At 36.1% G+C, this 19730-nt stretch overlaps 1 protein-coding gene across 1 annotated transcript in view; it reads left to right on the top strand.

Annotated features, from left to right (window-relative positions):
• Window positions 1-19730, top strand: part of LOC117340986 (ammonium transporter Rh type A-like) — an 80796-nt gene that overhangs the window by 54826 nt on the left and 6240 nt on the right. The window contains exons 4-9 of the mRNA XM_033902778.1: window positions 746-890; window positions 1327-1490; window positions 16110-16247; window positions 16701-16834; window positions 16981-17165; window positions 19137-19278. Coding sequence (XP_033758669.1) covers window positions 746-890; window positions 1327-1490; window positions 16110-16247; window positions 16701-16834; window positions 16981-17165; window positions 19137-19278 — 908 coding nt within the window. The remainder of the gene's footprint in view (window positions 1-745; window positions 891-1326; window positions 1491-16109; window positions 16248-16700; window positions 16835-16980; window positions 17166-19136; window positions 19279-19730) is intronic.

Here is a 19730-nt window from a genome sequence, read left to right as displayed (position 1 = left end):
TATCCTGCAATAATACACGAATCATCGTTAATTATTTCTTAAATATTTCATTACATAACTATGCTGTCACACAAACATTTTAGGTTCCTTACATCAAGACCTTCCATCATAGTAACATCCAGAATATCATTCTTACACAATATGAAAATATATCACCCTGTTACATAAACCTAACACAAAAGGATTTGACTCTTTTGTAATATGGCCAACTAAAACAAATAAAAAACAACTTAAATATGACCGGAATAGTTTTTGTTGCACTTTAAGTATATTTCCGGGTGTTAAACAAGTATTTTTTTCCTCTAAATAATTCCTCTTAGTTTATTGTAGCGAAAAGTTGTTGGGGTTTCTCGTCTGCCATATTGTAAACAAAGTGAAGCCGAAGAATCGTTTGTTTCCAGCATTCTGATTGGCTGTTGTCCAAAGTAAAAGTTGCGTGATTGGAGGCAAAGACTGCTGACCTGTGCGAACAGGTCACCAATGCATGGGGAATTTCCCAGCTGAGCTATTTTTAGCACGAACAGGTCTACTCATTGATAGGTTCTTATGAGGAAAGTAGTCAATTTGCCAGTGAAAATTAAGAAAACACCCCAGCAATATTACAATTGATAATACCGCCCAGTTTTTTGTTTTTGTTTTGTTTTGTTTTGTTTTGCAGTCAGAGGACATAGGCGAGGAGATGTACATCCATGATATATTTACGTGTATGTCGCTGCAGAATGCAAAATGCGGTTTCTATTTGTAGGCTGAAGACGTAGGCGAGTCCATGTACATTCACGCATTTGGTGCCTATTTTGGTCTCGCTGTTTCCCGAGTTCTCTTCTCGGAAGACATCGAAAAGTCGTCAAAGGAAGGGGCAGTATATCACTCCGACATTTTCTCTATGATCGGTAAGATTTAAAACCTTATGTTTACAATTTCTCATTGACCCGTTGTTGTGTTGTGTTGTGTTGTGTTGTGTTGTACAGTATACGTGGGGTTCTCATTGACCCGTTGTTGTGTTGTGTTGTGTTGTGTTGTACAGTATACGTAGGGTTCTCATTGACCCGTTGTTGTGTTGTGTTGTGTTGTGTTGTACAGTATACGTGGGGTTCTCATTGACCCGTTGTTGTGTTGTACAGTATACGTTGGCCTCTCATTGACCCGTTGTTGTGTTGTACAGTATACGTTGGCCTCTCATTGACCCGTTGTTGTGTTGTACAGTATACGTTGGCCTCTCATTGACCCGTTGTTGTGTTGTACAGCATACGCGCGGTTCTCATTGACCCGTTGTTGTGTTGTACAGTATACGTTGGCCTCTCATTGACCCGTTGTTGTTTTACTTAGGCACGGTGTTTCTGTGGATCTACTGGCCGAGCTTTAATGGCGGGGCGGCCAGTGGGGACGAACAACATCGAGCTCTGGTCAACACCTATCTGTCACTCACCGCCTGTACCGTGGCCACCTTCGCCTTCTCCATGTGTGTCGACAAAAACGCCAAGTTCGATATGGTGAGTTACAGCAAAACTAATAGAGAGATTGCTTGGCGAAGGTTTCTGGAAGCAATACATTTTACTATCTGTCCGCATTCGGGGTCCTCTGAGACAAACTCTCAAGTGACCCTTGGCAATCACCGTCTTTTTGTATCTTGCTTTTTACGTTGTTCGTTAACAATGCATTTTTTTTTTAATTCTTCACAAAAAGTGCATCAGTTTAAATACCTGATTCAGTAACATATGATCGTCAAACGTAACTATGAGTAATATAGTCCGCACCAACTGACTACCCGGCCTGTCTTCAGTTGATTTTCTGAAATTTGTATCCCTGATGTCAATTGTGGCACTTTGTTGTTATCGACATGTTGGTTGATGGCGCGAATATGACCTATACGGCCGAGGCCAGAGGCAGGAGTTGATATCATTTGGGCTCCAAATTGCAGTATCGAATCCTATGCTATTGCTACAACGTCATAAATACCGCATCCTTGATAAAGCATAATATCGCAATTTCGCAGCAACCCGGTCGAATGTGTATGACTAACCTGATTGGCTGAAATTACACGACGTCATAGAACATTCTCACGAGTGTGAAATACGATGTTTTAACACTTCCGGAGGTGTGTGTGTGGGGGGGGGGGGGGGGGGGGGATGTTTGTTTTGGTCGTGTTTCCTTTCACAAGTGATAAATCATTTATTTCTGCGTGCTGGGCCATTAAGTCCTTCAGTCAGTCTCTATCAGGCCTATTTTACACCTATATCTGTTGGCGTCATGTTGTAGATTTATAATCCTGATATAAACGTCTCGTTAGCTCTATTATCTACACGTTATTACATACGAACAAGTTTACCCCCTCGTGTCACCTGACTATTATGGTTTAACCTACGTTTTTTTAATAAAGTGATGTGTTGATATGACAAAAATGCAATTTCCCTTTCATTAGACTATGAAACAGGATAGGGGGAAGTCTGTATGAATCACAAATAACGTGTGTATCCTCGTAGGTGCAGCAGAGGGATCTTTAGAATCATCGTATCTAGCTAAAAACAACAACATCAAGATGTAAAATCAACGAAGACATAAGTGTGAACTATACGGGAGCATATTTCATTATAACATGTGACAATGGTCCAAAGAAAATGACGTGAGAATAATGGAAAATCTGATCGACAACATATATGTTGCCTTTGGTTCTAATAGGGATACCCATGTAACAAACTGTGTACCTCTGTTGAGGGCTTGTTTTTGTTTTTATATGAGGCTGATCATAACGAGTGACGTGTGATAATTTGTAACAGAGACCTAGCCACGTCCTTCTATTCCTCGTATAGGTCTGGGGACTATCAAACATACTACAGACTCCTTAAAGTCGGTTTAATTTTGGACATCGGGTTGTCGGAGTCAATGGGACAGTTTAATGGTGGACATCGGGTTATTGGAATCAATAGGACAGTTTAATGGTCCACTCTTTACCTTATTTGGAAATATATTATTTCTTTAAACGATATGACGTCAGACGTGGTACGTGTGTAGATATGCCTTGTAGCACCGTTGTCATATCTCTCGTTCACATCATTGGAATGTACCATAACCCGGATTTGTATGTCGGATGAAGCAGAAGATGCTTACTTTACCGGAACAACGTGTCTTATTATCATGGTGCCTCTTTCAATGCACACATTTGTCGATGTTTTGTTCCCTTTTTATCGGGTTAGAATCATGATTTCATTGTTATGTTGGTGCACCTTGTTGTTTTGTTATGTTGGTGTACCTTGTTGTTTTGTTATGTTGGTGTACCTTGTTGTTTTGTTATGTTGGTGTACCTTGTTGTTTTGTTATGTTGGTGTACCTTGTTGTTTTGTTATGTTGGTGTACATTGTTGTTTTGTTATGCTGGTGTACCTTGTTGTTTTGTTATGTTGGTGTACATTGTTGTTTTGTTATGTTGGTTACCTTGTTGTTTTGTTATGTTGGTGTTACCTTGTTGTTTTGTTATGTTGGTGTACTTTGTTGTTTTGTTATGTTGGTGTACCTTGTTGTTTTTTTATGTTGGTGTACCTTGTTGTTTTGTTATGTTGGTGTACTTTGTTGTTTTGTTTTGTTGGTGTACCTTGTTTTTTTTGTTATGTTGGTGTACCTTGTTGTTTTGTTATGTTGGTGTACCTTGTTGTTTTGTTATGTTGGTGTACCTTGTTGTTTTGTTATGTTGGTGTACCTTGTTGTTTTGTTATGTTGGTGTACCTTGTTGTTTTGTTATGTTGGTGTAACTTGTTGTTTTGTTATGTTGGTGTACATTGTTGTTTTGTTATGTTGGTGTACCTTGTTGCTTTGTTATGTTGGTGTACCTTGTTGTTTTGTTGGTGTACCTTGTTGTTTGTTATGTTGGTGTACCTTGTTGTTTTGTTATGTTGGTGTACCTTGTTGTTTTGTTATGTTGGTGTACCTTGTTGTTTTGTTATGTTGGTGTACCTTGTTGTTTTGTTATGTTGGTGTACCTTGTTGTTTTGTTATGTTGGGTGTACCTTGTTGTTTTGTTATGTTGGTGTACCTTGTTGTTTGTTATGTTGGTGTACCTTGTTGTTTTGTTATGTTGGTGTACCTTGTTGTTTTGTTATGTTGGTGTACCTTGTTGTTTTGTTATGTTGGTGTACCTTGTTGTTTTGTTATGTTGGTGTACCTTGTTGTTTTGTTATGTTGGTGTACCTTGTTGTTTTGTTATGTTGGTGTACCTTGTTGTTTTGTTATGTTGGTGTACCTTGTTGTTTTGTTATGTTGGTGTACCTTGTTGTTTTGTATGTTGGTGTACCTTGTTGTTTTGTATGTTGGTGTACCTTGTTGTTTTGTTATGTTGGTGTACCTTGTTGTTTTGTTATGTTGGTGTACCTTGTTGTTTTGTTATGTTTGGTGTACCTTGTTGTTTTGTTATGTTGGTGTACCTTGTTGTTTTGTTATGTTGGTGTACCTTGTTGTTTTGTTATGTTGGTGTACCTTGTTGTTTTGTTATGTTGGTGTACCTTGTTGTTTTGTTATGTTGGTGTACCTTGTTGTTTTTTGTTATGTTATGTTGGTGTACCTTGTTGTTTTGTTATGTTGGTGTACCTTGTTGTTTTGTTATGTGGTGTACCTTGTTGTTTTGTTATGTTGGTGTACCTTGTTGTTTTGTTATGTTGGTGTACCTTGTTGTTTTGTTATGTTGGTGTACCTTGTTGTTTTGTTATGTTGGTGTACATTGTTGTTTTGTTATGTTGGTGTACCTTGTTGCTTTGTTATGTTGGTGTACCTTGTTGTTTTGTTATGTTGGTGTACCTTGTTGTTTTGTTGGTGTACCTTGTTGCTTTGTTATGTTGGTGTACCTTGTTGTTTTGTTATGTTGGTGTACCTTGTTGTTTTGTTATGTTGGTGTTACCTTGTTTCTTTTGTTATGTTGGTGTACCTTGTTGTTTTGTTATGTTGGTGTACCTTGTTGTTTGTTATGTTGGTGTACCTGTTGTTTTGTTATGTTGTGTGACCTTGTTGTTTTGTTATGTTGGTGTACCTTGTTGTTTTGTTATGTTGGTGTACCTTGTTGTTTTGTTATGTTGGTGTACCTTGTTGTTTTGTTGTGTTGGTATACCTTGTTGTTTTGTTATGTTGGTGTACCTTGTTGTTTTGTTATGTTGGTGTACCTTGTTGTTTTGTTATGTTGGTGTACCTTGTTGTTTTGTTGTGTTGGTGTACCTTGTTGTTTTGTTATGTTGGTGTACCTTGTTGTTTTGTTATGTTGGTGTACCTTGTTGTTTTGTTATGTTGGTGTACCTTGTTGTTTTGTTATGTTGGTGTACCTTGTTGTTTTGTTATGTTGGTGTACCTTGTTGTTTTGTTATGTTGGTGTACCTTGTTGTTTTGTTATGTTGGTGTACCTTGTTGTTTTGTTGTGTTGGTGTACCTTGTTGTTTTGTTATATTGGTGTACCTTGTTGTTTTGTTATGTTGGTGTACCTTGTTTTTTTTGTATGATCCATTTGTCGACAACACGGCAGTTTGGAGGACTTGCGCCCTGGTGATATTTTCGTCCCGAGGAAAATGCTTAAAACTTTGATTATTCATGGTTGTAAATCATGTTTTTTCTCGTCAACATTAACGTACTGTACTTAGGTCAACATCGGTATTTCATTTAGAGTTGGTAAACAGGGTGTCTCATTCCATTACCACTTAACATAACAAAACCGTTCCCACTGATAAAAGGGTTACTCTCTATATATGATGCAGGATTTTTACAAAGATACACGATAATAACTTGATATACATTCCATGTCTGTATAAAAGGTTTGGAGAGAAGACTTTTTAGTCGAAGTCATATTCGAAACATATAGGGATAGATAATACCGACAAACATGAATATAAATCACCCTCATCGACAGTAGTGCTGTTTATGTTACAATATCGCCCGATTCGTTTTAGTTGATAATTCCCTCCTCCGTATAGAAGTTCATCATCAGATGTTATAGTAACTGGAAAGCTCATCGAAATGTATCCCATAACATTAAGTAGATAAAACACGTTAATGATCTTGGGCAGACAAAGAGGAAGACCATGTGGTGACAGCTTATAGGGAAGGTGGACATGTTAGGTGGTCAGTAAAGATAACAATCGCTTGGCAGTATGGCAATATGTACCTTACACAGAGAAAGGTTTAAGGGGTATTGCCGAGTGCGATGGCCGACACTATCAGATGTACTTTATTTACTCTCACTGCTGTATCTCCATTTGATCTGTCCATTCTATAGGTAACCATTGTTATCCTATTGCGACGCCGAGAACTACGCTCGTATCGATACAAAAACACTTGTTCTTTTGTCTTCTCCAATTTACTCAACTCGTTCAATAAAATTACTTGCATGAAAGTTCGTGTCTTATCAAATCTAGAAATTGCCTTATCATCGTTATCTATAAGGTTGACACCATCGCGGAAGTCTTTGCCATTTTCCTTTTCCAGTATGATTAGAAATCGTAACCGCGCGACAAGCTTCAACTGACGTGCTCTTGATCTGTTCTCATATTTTACTTCTTTCTCCAAACCATTTGGTTAAACACAAAGTTCCTTAACGTGTTCCTATAACTCGTTTAATTGTCAGCGTGAAGTTACTATAGGCACGAGGATTTAGGTACAGGGTGGTTATATAACATACATACTAGGACTGCCGTACTACTATACTTACGAAGGATGATTATATGTTGTGAGCCTCGTATTGAAGGAGGTACTCAAGGATGTTTTGTTTAAGCCCTACTATTCTCTGACAATATTGGGCCGCGTACCCAAGGACTGGTCTCATTTTGTTAGTTTATATCGACAAGGTAGCACACTAAAGTAAACAAGACAAACGGCTTTTGCAAAATGGATAGAATCGATGAAAGAGCAGTGATCCATATTTGCATAAAAAAGTTTAACACCTAAGGATATCCATAATGATATGGTAGCAGCACTAAGGAATGATTCCCCTTCATATGCTACAGTGAAAAGATGGGTGGCGGAATTTAAGCCCAGCCGATAGTGCCTTGATGATGACCACGTCCTTGGAGGCCTGTCAGTCTTGCAACCCAAGAAATGGTCAATAAAGGTCATGATATTGTTATGACAGACAGATAAGTAACATAAACATGTATAGCAAGTACAGATGGCATTTCACAGGGGAGAGTACATTCGATTCTGACAAAGGATCTTACAATGAGAAAGCTTTCGGCCCGCTGGGTACCAGGACTTATGACAGTTGATCTGAAGCAGACCAAGCGCACATTATCGCGTGTCAATCTTAACCTTTTTAAGGAAGATCCTCCCAGCTTTCTTCAGAGATTTGTCACTATAGATGAAACATGGGTCAATAATTTTAACCCAGAGGCCAAATAACAATCGAAACAATGGAAGCACCCTGGCTCCCCCGCCGCCAACGAAAGCAAAGTATGTTCCTTCACCAGGAAAGGCTATGGCTTCGGTTTTCTGGGATGCAGATTATATTCTGCTGATTAATTATCTCCAAAAAGGGACAAACAGTCCATGGCACATAATATGCTTCACTTCTGAGGCAGTTAAGGTAAAATATTAAACTTAAGCGCTGTGTGTTTTCCATCAGGACGATGCTCCTGTTCACAAGTCATTGCCATGGCTGCCATTCTCAATTGTAGCTTTTTAAAAATTGATTGAACCTCCGCCTTATTCACCTGATCTCCCTCCATCATACTTTCATCTATTTCCGAAACTGAAATCAGCTATCATTTCAGGTCACCACTTTCAGTCCGATGATGACGTCATATATGCAGTTGATGACTTTTTGAACAGCCAAGAAAAGGAGTTCTATATAAGTGACATTGTAACTGTTAAACACCGCTGGTAAAAGCGTATAGATACTGAAGGGATTTATTCAAATCCTTCAATATGAGGCTCAACAAATATTAATCAGCCCTTGGATTTACACTAATTTCTATGATAATTTCACTTTTCTTCTGTCAAATCGATAAGAAGTAAGACCTCAAAATAATATTTTAAACTTGATTAAACAACAAACAAAATCACTGTGTTTTCAGTCGTGAAACGTTAAAACAAGAATATTGCTTATCATCATACCAGTATACAATGATGTGACATTCAGAGATAATTTGGAAGTCAAACTAAACTGAGTTTTTTACACTGGATACATTTACAGTACAGGTATGGCAGCTATACGATACTGAGTGAAGCAATGGTTTCAGGTTGGACACCTTTGGTATTTCTCTAGTAAAAGGCACTAAGATCCGACAAAATATCCAGGAGGCCAAGAATATTCACCCCTACGATACCCTGTCGTGTATTACAGGCTTGAAGTCAGAGCACACAGCGACGCCATTTATAACAAACGTACTTTTCGCATTCCAAATCATTCGTCAAATAGACAGCGTCATCTACTTAAACTGATTTTTTTTCCCTTAGAGAGTTACATAAAAAGAATTACAAAGGCACCAATCAATCTTATCCGACCCCCTCAAATTTTAAAATTCGGTACCATCCCTCATAAGTATTGTGTGGTGAATGTCACCTTGAAAGCAATACTCATTTGCTCTCTAACCTTACACTTCCCTGATGACGTTTACCCTGCCTTGACGGGGAATGTATATATATCCGTTTACAGTGACAGACATAGTAGTAAGTAAATAGCCCTTTATGTACGTGATACTATATACCGCCGATAACAAACACGATAAGCCTACAAAAGGATGGTACAAAACACACGTGAAAGTATCACATTTCAAAAACAAAATGACAGTTAGATTATGTAGTTCTAAGATTAATTAAAATGCATCATACAGGTGCTTTAACCTTCTAGGTGATGCTAAAATATTGATACCTAAGAGGCGACCAAACATTCAAGATAGATAAAAACAAGTTCAAAATCTAAATTCGGAGGTGTTCAACACCCATAATTCAATACATTTTATAATTTCCAATACTGAAATAAAAAATAAATAAATAAAAAAAGAACGGTAAGTCGTGTCTAATTTCACTATGCAAATGAATTAAGCGTGACAAGCAGGATATTGAAGACATCGGGGATTGAAAAAAAAAAAACTGAAAAATTCCACCATATAAAACAATAATAAAAGAACAGCATGTGTCAAGGTAGATGCTTGGACGTTGACACATAGGGAAATATCGCTGGAACTCTGGGGTGACTCTATGGTGGTGGAAACTGTAGATATTCAGTAATGATTTTTCTATGAGGAACGAAATATGCATCCATATGATAATATATTTCAATAACCAATTGTCACTTTCCATCCTGATTACAGATTTGAATTATTAAATGTCGCTCTCCATGTTTCCGCTGACAATATTCCAGCGTCATTACCAAAGTTAATCCATCCCCAGAAACCTTGGACGAGTGACGCATCAGTTTACCAATATAAAAGGTGTTTTTGTTAAAAGTAGGTGAAGCGTTCATCAGTAGACGTCAGTTTCGCATGTTCTCTGTATACGTATGTATCCTTGTCTAAACAGAAATAAAAACACATAAATAACGAGAATAGAATATTTAACTCTATAGTTCATAAACGGCATAAAAAACAAGAACAAAATCAAAATAATACAAATATCTCTGATTAGAAAAAAAATATACAAAAGTAAGAAAGTTACGGAAGTGTGTTGGTGCCATGTGCATTTCGTTAAACTATTTAAGCAATTGAGTTATCTAAGTTTAATAATTATCTCAAAAAGTTATTTGATATCGAAGAAATGTGAGATATTAATCTATCCTTATTCTGACTAGATGCCATACTATGTGGTAGTCACAAACAAATAAATGGAGTCCTTTAAAGGAAGCCTTCCATTCAAAGTTGAAGAAGGAACATTGTCAAAACATAATGATGTGTACAAACAAGTTAGGGGCGAATAAAGTGAAGTCGGAAACAGATATAACAGAAGAATACTGTTCTGGCTTGACTGACTTTTGATGACGTTTTCGAGACTTCATACAGGTTAACAAACAGATATATATACCATGTGGATCTGTTGGTTCACTCAGTCAATCTGGTAATATATATATATGTCATGTGGATCTGTTGGTTCACTCAGTCAATCTGGTAATATATATATATGTCATGTGGATCTGTTGGTTCACTCAGTCAATCTGGTAATATATATATATGTCATGTGGATCTCCTGGCTCACTCAGTCAATCTGGTGATATATATATATGTCATGTGGATATGTTGGCTCACTCAGTCAATCTGGTGATATATATATATGTCATGTGGATATGTTGGCTCACTCAGTCAATCTGGTAATATATATATATATATGTCATGTGGATATGTTGGCTCACTCAGTCAATCTGGTAATATATATGTCATGTGGATCTCCTGGCTCACACTGTCAATCTGGTGATATATATATATGTCATGTGGATCTGTTGGCTCACTCAGTCAATCTGGTAATATATATATATGTCATGTGATTATGTTGGCTCACTCAGTCAATCTGGTAATATATATGTCATGTGGATCTCCTGGCTAACACTGTCAATCTGGTGATATATATATATGTCATGTGGATCTGTTGGCTCACAGTCAATCTGGTAATATATATATATGTCATGTGAATATGTTGGTTCACTCAGTCAATCTGGTAATATATATATATGTCATGTGGATATGTTGGTTCACTCAGTCAATCTGGTAATATATATATATCTTGTGGATCTGTTGGTTCACTCAGTCAATCTGGTGATATATATATATGTCATGTGGATCTGCTGGTTCACTCAGTTAATCTGGTTATATATATATATGTCATGTGGATCTGTTGGTTGACTCAGTCAATCTGGTGATATATATATATGTCATGTGGATCTGCTGGTTCACTCAGTTAATCTGGTAATATATATATATATGTCATGTGGATCTGTTGGTTCACTCAGTCAATCTGGTGATATATATATATGTCATGTGGATCTGCTGGTTCACTCAGTTAATCTGGTAATATATATATATGTCATGTGGATCTGTTGGTTCACTCAGTCAATCTGGTAATATATATGTCATGTGGATCTCCTGGCTCACACTGTCAATCTGGTGATATATATATATGTCATGTGGATCTGTTGGCTCACAGTCAATCTGGTAATATATATATATGTCATGTGGATCTGTTGGTTCACTCAGTCAATCTGGTAATATATATATATGTCATGTGGATCTGTTGGCTCACACAGTCAATCTGGTGATATATATATATGTCATGTGGATCTGCTGGCTCACTCAGTCAATCTGGTAATATATATATATATATATGTCATGTGGATCTGTTGGCTCACTCAGTCAATCTGGTAATATATATATATGTCATGTGGATCTGCTGGTTCACTCAGTCAATTTGGTAATATATATATATATGTCATGTGGATATGCTGGTTCACTCAGTAAATCTGGTAATATATATATGTCATGTGGATCTGCTGGTTCACTCAGTCAATCTAGTAATATATACATATGTCATGTGGATCTGTTGGCTCACTCAGTCAATCTGGTGATATATATATGTCATGTGGATTTGTTGGCTCACTCAGTCAATCTGGTAATATATATATATGTCATGTGGATCTGTTGGTTCACTCAGTCAATCTGGTAATATATATGTGTCATGTGGATCTGTTGGCTCACTCAGTCAATCTGGTAATATATATATATGTCATGTGGATCTGTTGGCTCACTCAGTCAATCTGGTAATATATATATATATGTCATGTGGATCTGTTGGTTCACTCAGTCAATCTGGTGATATATATATATGTCATGTGGATCTGTTGGCTCAGTCAATCTGGTAATATTTATATATGTCATGTGGATATGTTGGTTCACTCAGTCAATCTGGTAATATATATATATGTCATGTGGATCTGTTGGTTCACTCAGTCAATCTGGTAATATATATATATGTCATGTGGATCTGTTGGCTCAGTCAATCTGGTAATATATATATATGTCATGTGGATATGTTGGTTCACTCAGTCAATCTGGTAATATATATATGTCATGTGGATCTGCTGGTTCACTCAGTCAATCTGATGATATATATATGTCATGTGGATCTGCTGGCTCACTCAGTCAATCTGGTAATATATATATATGTCATGTGGATATCCTGGCTCACTCAGTCAATCTGGTAATATATATATGTCATGTGGATCTGTTGGCTCACTCAGTCAATCTGGTAATATATATATATGTCATGTGGATCTGCTGGTTCACTCAGTCAATCTGGTAATATATATATATGTCATGTGGATATGTTGGTTCACTCAGTCAATCTGGTAATATATATATATATGTCATGTGGATCTGTTGGCTCACTCAGTCAATCTTGTGATATATGTATGTCATGTGGATATGTTGGTTCACTCAGTCAATCTGGTAATATATATGTCATGTGGATATGTTGGTTCACTCAGTCAATCTGGTAATATATATATATGTCATGTGGATCTGTTGGTTCACTCAGTCAATCTGGTAATATATATATATGTCATGTGGATCTGTTGGTTCACTCAGTCAATCTGGTAATATATATATATGTCATGTGGATCTGTTGGCTCAGTCAATCTGGTAATATATATATATGTCATGTGGATCTGTTGGCTCACTCAGTCAATCTGGTAATATATATATATGTCATTTGTTTCTGCTGGTTCACTCAGTCAATCTGGTAATATATATATGTCATGTGGATCTGTTGGCTCACTCAGTCAATCTGGTAATATATATATATGTCATTTGTTTCTGCTGGCTCACTCAGTCAATCTGGTAATATATATATATGTCATGTGGATCTGTTGGCTCAGTCAATCTGGTAATATATATATATGTCATGTGGATATGTTGGCTCACTCAGTCAATCTGGTGATATATATATATGTCATGTGGATCTGTTGGCTCACTCAGTCAATCTGGTAATATATATATATGCCATGTGGATATGTTGGCTCACTCAGTCAATCTGGTAATATATATATGTCATGTGGATCTGTTGGTTCACTCAGTCAATCTGGTAATATATATATATACATGTATGTCGATCTGGTGTTGGTCACCGAGCCAAGTCATTCCATGGTGATTTTATATAAAATATTTCCACTCCCCCCATGGAATAATATTTATTTCCTGTACAAGCCTTTTTACATCTACAGCTCAGAAACAGTGGTATTTTACTGTAAATATTCCATTAATATGACGTCAAGAATATCATCATTCGGGAGTTGATACTTTCTTACGAGTTAAGATGAAAACTCGCTATTGTTAGTAAATAAAACTCGCTATTGTTAGTAAATAAAACTGGATAATGTTAGTAAATAAAACTCGCTATTGTTAGTAAATTAAACTCGATATTGTTAGTAAATAAAACTCGCTATTGTTAGTAAATAAAACTGGATATTGTTAGTAAATAAAACTCGCTATTGTTAGTAAATTAAACTCGATATTGTTAGTAAATAAAACTCGCTATTGTTAGTAAATTAAACTCGATATTGTTAGTAAATAAAACTCGATATTGTTAGTAAATAAAACTCGCTATTGTTAGTAAATAAAACTCGCTATTTAAGTAAATAAAACTCGATATTGTTAGTAAATAAAACTCGCTATTGTTAGTAAATAAAACTCGATATTGTTAGTAAATAAAACTGGATATTGTTAGTAAATAAAACTCGATTTTGTTAGTAAATAAAACTGGATATTGTTAGTAAATAAAACTCGATATTGTTAGTAAATAAAACTCGCTATTGCAAGTAAATAAAACTCGATATTGTAATAAATAAAACTCGATATTGTAATAAATAAAACTCGCTATTGTTAGTAAATAAAACTCGCTATTGTTAGTAAATAAAACTCGATATTGTTAGCAAATAAAACTCGATATTGTAATAAATAAACTCGATATTGTAATAAATAAAACTCGATATTGTTAGTAAATAAAACTCGATATTGTTAGTAAATAAAACTCGATATTGTTAGTAAATAAAACTCGCTATTGTTAGTAAATAAAACTCGCTATTGTTAGTAAATAAAACTCGCTATTTTAGTAAATAAAACTCGCTATTGTTAGCAAATAAAACTCGCTATTGTTAGTAAATAAAACTCGATATTGTTAGTAAATAAAACTCGATATTGTTAGTAAATAAAACTCGATTTTGTTAGTAAATAAAACTCTATTTTGTTAGTAAATAAAACTCGTTATTGTTAGTAAATAAAACTCGCTATTGTTAGTAAATAAAACTCGATTTTGTTAGTAAATAAAACTCGATTTTGTTAGTAAATAAAACTCGATATTGTTAGTAAATAAAACTCGATTTTGTTAGTAAATCAAACTCAGGATTACAAATACAAATCGAAATATTAGGACAACCATCCAAAATTTCGAGTTTAAAAACAAAAAAAAATCTTTGCGAGGAAAGCCTACTAGCCTCGCAAAAGCCTACAAGCCTCGCAGAAACTACTGAGTGGCTTTGAACAAATTGTAGGAGAATTGTAAAAGTGAAGATTCAATCACAGTCTGATATTATCTGCTTGATATATCACCTAGAATAAAGCGACAGTTCGAATAAAAAAATTTTACTTCAAAAGAGTTGTTGAGTTCAAGGCCTCTTAGTAACAATACTATTGGCCCTTACAGTATCACTGACAGGCCAGTAATGTACTTCTAGGTAGTATCACTCTTATCACATAGCATCACTGACGAGTCCTACGACACAACAATTGTATGATACAGTTTATTTCTAGGTATGGACACTTTAAGTCATTAGCATCACTGAGTACTTGAAGTACTTCTCGTTGTCAATGCTCTAGACACTTAAACTTATTATCTAGTCTTATTTGTTCGTTAAAACTTCACAATCTAGCTCTGTGTTTTATTTAGATGCTGGCACTGTAGTTTATTTTTAGCTGTATGTTTATTTTTGCGGCATTTTTTCACTTAAATTGTATGTCAGTAAGCAAACCACTCGACCATGAAATGAGACCACAGATTAACCTCAGAGTGGTAAACCCTGGTGTAATATAAGAACATTCCTGTCACAGTGGGCGAAAATTTATCTGGATTAGGGTTACAGTTGGCCGAATTACCACTGGCGTTGGGGGTGTTTAAATTCGGTCACTTTCGGTCACGGATAAAACTGGACGAGATATTAAACTATCATCAAATAACATTGTCGATTTACAATGAACCTGTATATTGTATAAATATCTGATATATTGTTATCAGACACATGTAAGGCTATATGGTGGTACCCAAGTGTTATTAAATCGTTATCATATTGACTGTCATGCCTCTGAGTTACTCCAATAGTATTTGACCAGTGATCACCCTGTACATGTGACACATTAACAGGTGTATCTAGCGACTGGAGATTACCGGGGTATAATTAGTTATTGATCTAACAGACGATGTGATATATTATACTTACTGTCATGTTTTCACATTACAGACATCAGAGAGGTGCTCTTTATGTCAAGGACGTTTTCCTATGAAATATAGCATTCATTAAGTTGCATACATTTAGTATATAAACTTGTAAGAAACAATTGATGTTGGATAACAGAGTAATGTCCTCACTCATTGACGGGTTACTAGGTAACACAATAGTTATATCTGATACTAAGATAGGATGCACTTTGGTTTTAACACGTCATATATTACATGAATGTTCATTGTATTTGTCAGTTTATTTTTAATAGTTTTATTCAGATTATTATTACACATACACATGATATATAGTGATAAGTACTATGTATAAGGACTATGTATACGTATAATGTACACAGATCATGGTAAAGGATTTCTAACTAACATATCTCATGCATAACCTCATCATACAGAATTCCATATTTACAATATTTCATTTCTGTTAACTGACCTAAAAAATCAGGATATTTAGCCAGAATACTATATAAGGCCTACAACAGTCCTTACATTGTGATATTGGTAGATCTCTTTTTTCATATAAAGTTTATGCTTAATGATGTACTGAATATTACTTTGAAACGCTTAAAAGTACCGTTGTAACAACAAACAGATATATAACAAATCGTTATAGAAGTGTACCATTCGAATTTAACAACTGTGAACATAATATTATTTTATCAGGTTCATATCCAGAACGCGACACTCGCGGGGGGTGTGGCTGTAGGGACCACGGCTCACATGCCGCTAGAACCTTGGGGAGCCATGCTGATTGGTACAGTGGCCGGGATCATATCTGTTCTCGGATACAAATTTCTCACGGTAAGTAAAATGAGTGACAACAGCTCAGTGCCACGTGGACATTCAAAGTTTACACGAGTTACAGATTACAGAACATTAAAAAGTCATTCAAGATTTCAAGATTTTATTTTCACTCAGACACACATAATAGTGTATAACAAGAGGTCAGACATTTTCAACAGAATGGATGCATGACAGGCAAAATATAATATAATTTGAAGAGGAAATGTGGGAAAATACATTTTAACCTTTCATAAATATAATTATTAATATAATAAAGCTTACATACTGCATAATCACAATGCTGGATGATAAAGGTGTGTTATAATAACTCGACTAGTTTTTGGATAAATAAAACATAGTGAAAGATAATTATCCAAACGATATCTCAGACAAAGATAATAAACAGACAATCAGACTTATTTTGTTTGTTATTTCTCTTCCTCTTTTTGTTTACCTCCGTCATTGTTTCAGCCACTCTTGGCAAGTAAACTTAGGATCCATGACACTTGCGGTGTCAACAATCTCCACGGCATGCCGGGAATTCTAGCGGGAATCGCCGGAGCATGCGCAGCAGCCTTAGCCAATTATGAAAAGTGGGGTGAAAGGTCAGTTAGTTATATTTATTAAGTATATGTATGGATAATGGTTTTGAAGAGAAAGACGAATACTTTATAATTGATAGATTGTTACAATTACTCACTGTAACTGTCAAAGATGTGTCGTTTTAACTATATACATGTTTTGTTTTTAGTTTGTTTGAAATTTTCCCCGGGATCGCTCCTACCTACAACTCTAGTGACTATAACCAGTATCATGACGCCCTACAATCGGGCTGGAGCGCAGGACTGGGACGGTCTCCTCACGAACAGGGGGGTTACCAATTTGCTGCCTTGGGAATCACGCTGGTGATTGCTATTGTAGGGGGCGCGCTAACTGGTAAGAGTCACGTGACATGTTTCTGCCGATGTTTGTGGGTAGTTTCGTTCTATAGCAGAAGTTAATGACAACTTTAAACATTTCGGTCATACAGCTAAAGGTTTGAGATTAATTTACTGCTTGAAACCCGATCGCAGATCTACAGTAAAAAGCTTCACACGGCTGTTATCCAAGTGCTATCAACAATTTTTAGAATAATTGTACATATCACATTACTAAATGCATTGCAGTGCACCTTTTTAATGGTTTAACCTTCAAATTGTGTGTGAATACCTCCTATACCTCACACGCTTCCCTCAGTATCCGATAAACACAACAGCAGTACGCTTATACATATATGTATATATAATGTCACTGTGTCGTCAAGGTATTAACGATATATACACAACCCCTATATCTCCTCACAATATTACGATATACACAACCCCTATATCTCCTCACAATATTACGATATACACAGCCCCTATATCTCCTCACAATATTACGATATACACAGCCCCTATATCTCCTCACAATATTACGATATACACAGCCCCTATATCTCCTCACAATATTACGATATACACAACCCCTATATCTCCTCACAATATTCCGATATACACAGCCCCTTTATCTCCTCACAATATTACGATATACACAACCCCTATATCTCCTCACAATATTACGATATACACAACCCCTTTATCTCCTCACAATATTACGATATACACTACCCCTACATCTCACAATATTACGATATACACTACCCCTACATCTCCTCACAATATTACGATATACACAACCCATTTATCTCCTCACAATATTACGATAAACACAACCCCTATATCTCCTCACAATATTACGATATACACAGCCCCTTTATCTCCTCACAATATTACGATATACACAGCCCCTTTATCTCCTCACAATATTATGATATACACAACCCCTATATCTCCTCACAATATTACGATATACACAACCCCTTTATCTCCTCACAATATTACGATATACACAACCCATTTATCTCCTCACAATATTACGATATACACAGCCCCTATATCTCCTCACAATATTACGATATACACAGCCCCTTTATCTCCTCACAATATTACGATATACACAACCCCTATATCTCCTCACAATATTACGATATACACTACCCCTAATATCTCCTCACAATATTACGATATACACTACCCCTAATATCTCCTCACAATATTACGATATACACTACCCCTAATATCTCCTCACAATATTACGATATACACAACCCATTTATCTCCTCACAATATTACGATATACACAACCCCTATATCTCCTCACAATATTACGATATACACAGCCCCTATAACTCCTCACAATATTACGATATACACAACCCCTATATCTCCTCACAATATTACGATATACACAACCCATTTATCTCCTCACAATATTACGATATACACAGCCCCTATATCTCCTCACAATATTACGATATACACAGCCCCTATATCTCCTCACAATATTACGATATACACAGCCCCTATATCTCCTCACAATATCACGATATACACAGCCCCTATATCTCCTCACAATATTACGATATACACAGCCCCTATATCTCCTCACAATATTACGATATACACTACCCCTATATCTCCTCACAATATTACGATATACACAACCCCTTTATCTCCTCACAATATTACGATATACACTACCCCTAATATCTCCTCACACTATTACGATATACACAGCCCCTACATCTCCTCACAATATTACGATATACACTACCCCTATATCTCCTCACAATATTACGATATACACAGCCCCTTTATCTCCTCACAATATTACGATATACACAACCCCTATAACTCCCCACAATATTACGATATACACAACCCATTTATCTCCCCAGAATACTATGATATGTATATACCCTATATATGGTCAGAATATCGTGGTATATATATTTAAATACCTAATGGCCGAAACGTTATATTGTAGGTTTGCTGTTGAAGTTGCCGGTGTGGGATAATCCTAAAGGCGATGTCTTGTTTGACGATGGCGATTTCTTCACTGTAGCCGAGGAAGGGTTCCCCTTCTCTGGTGAACATGCCATGAACGGCATAAAGGAAGACACTCAAATGTAAGGGCAAGCAAGAGGACAGATCTAACTTCCTGTCCACATGCGCAAAAGGGCACTCAACTCGCTCTCTTGACCTATTGTTGCAATGGGAAAGATTATTTTATTAATTGTTTTTATACATTTTAGTCCGAGGACAAACGTTTCTTAAAATCCTCAAAAATCATCAAATAGCCGAACGACACAAATACAGTCTTTAGTTTGTGTCAGTGACCAGACAAAAGAGTTACGCATAATATCCGATAGATAGAAAAGCTCGTCCTCTAATGACAGTGTTATGACAGGGCACGCTTTATCCTGATGTAACGTATGTCTGTACATCTATAGCTACTATATCTATTTTTATATACGTTTACTATTTTTATAATAAAACAGTCCCTGATTTTTTATGCCATAAAGACGTTTAATGAAAGGAGGTCTCCTCTGGTGACTATCACCGATACGATTTTTGTTGT

Source organism: Pecten maximus, chromosome 13 (genome assembly GCF_902652985.1).
Source record: "Pecten maximus chromosome 13, xPecMax1.1, whole genome shotgun sequence".
NCBI lineage: Eukaryota > Metazoa > Mollusca > Bivalvia > Pectinida > Pectinidae > Pecten > Pecten maximus.
Note: the sequence above shows the minus strand (reverse complement) of the source record. Positions and strands in the feature narration are given on the sequence as shown.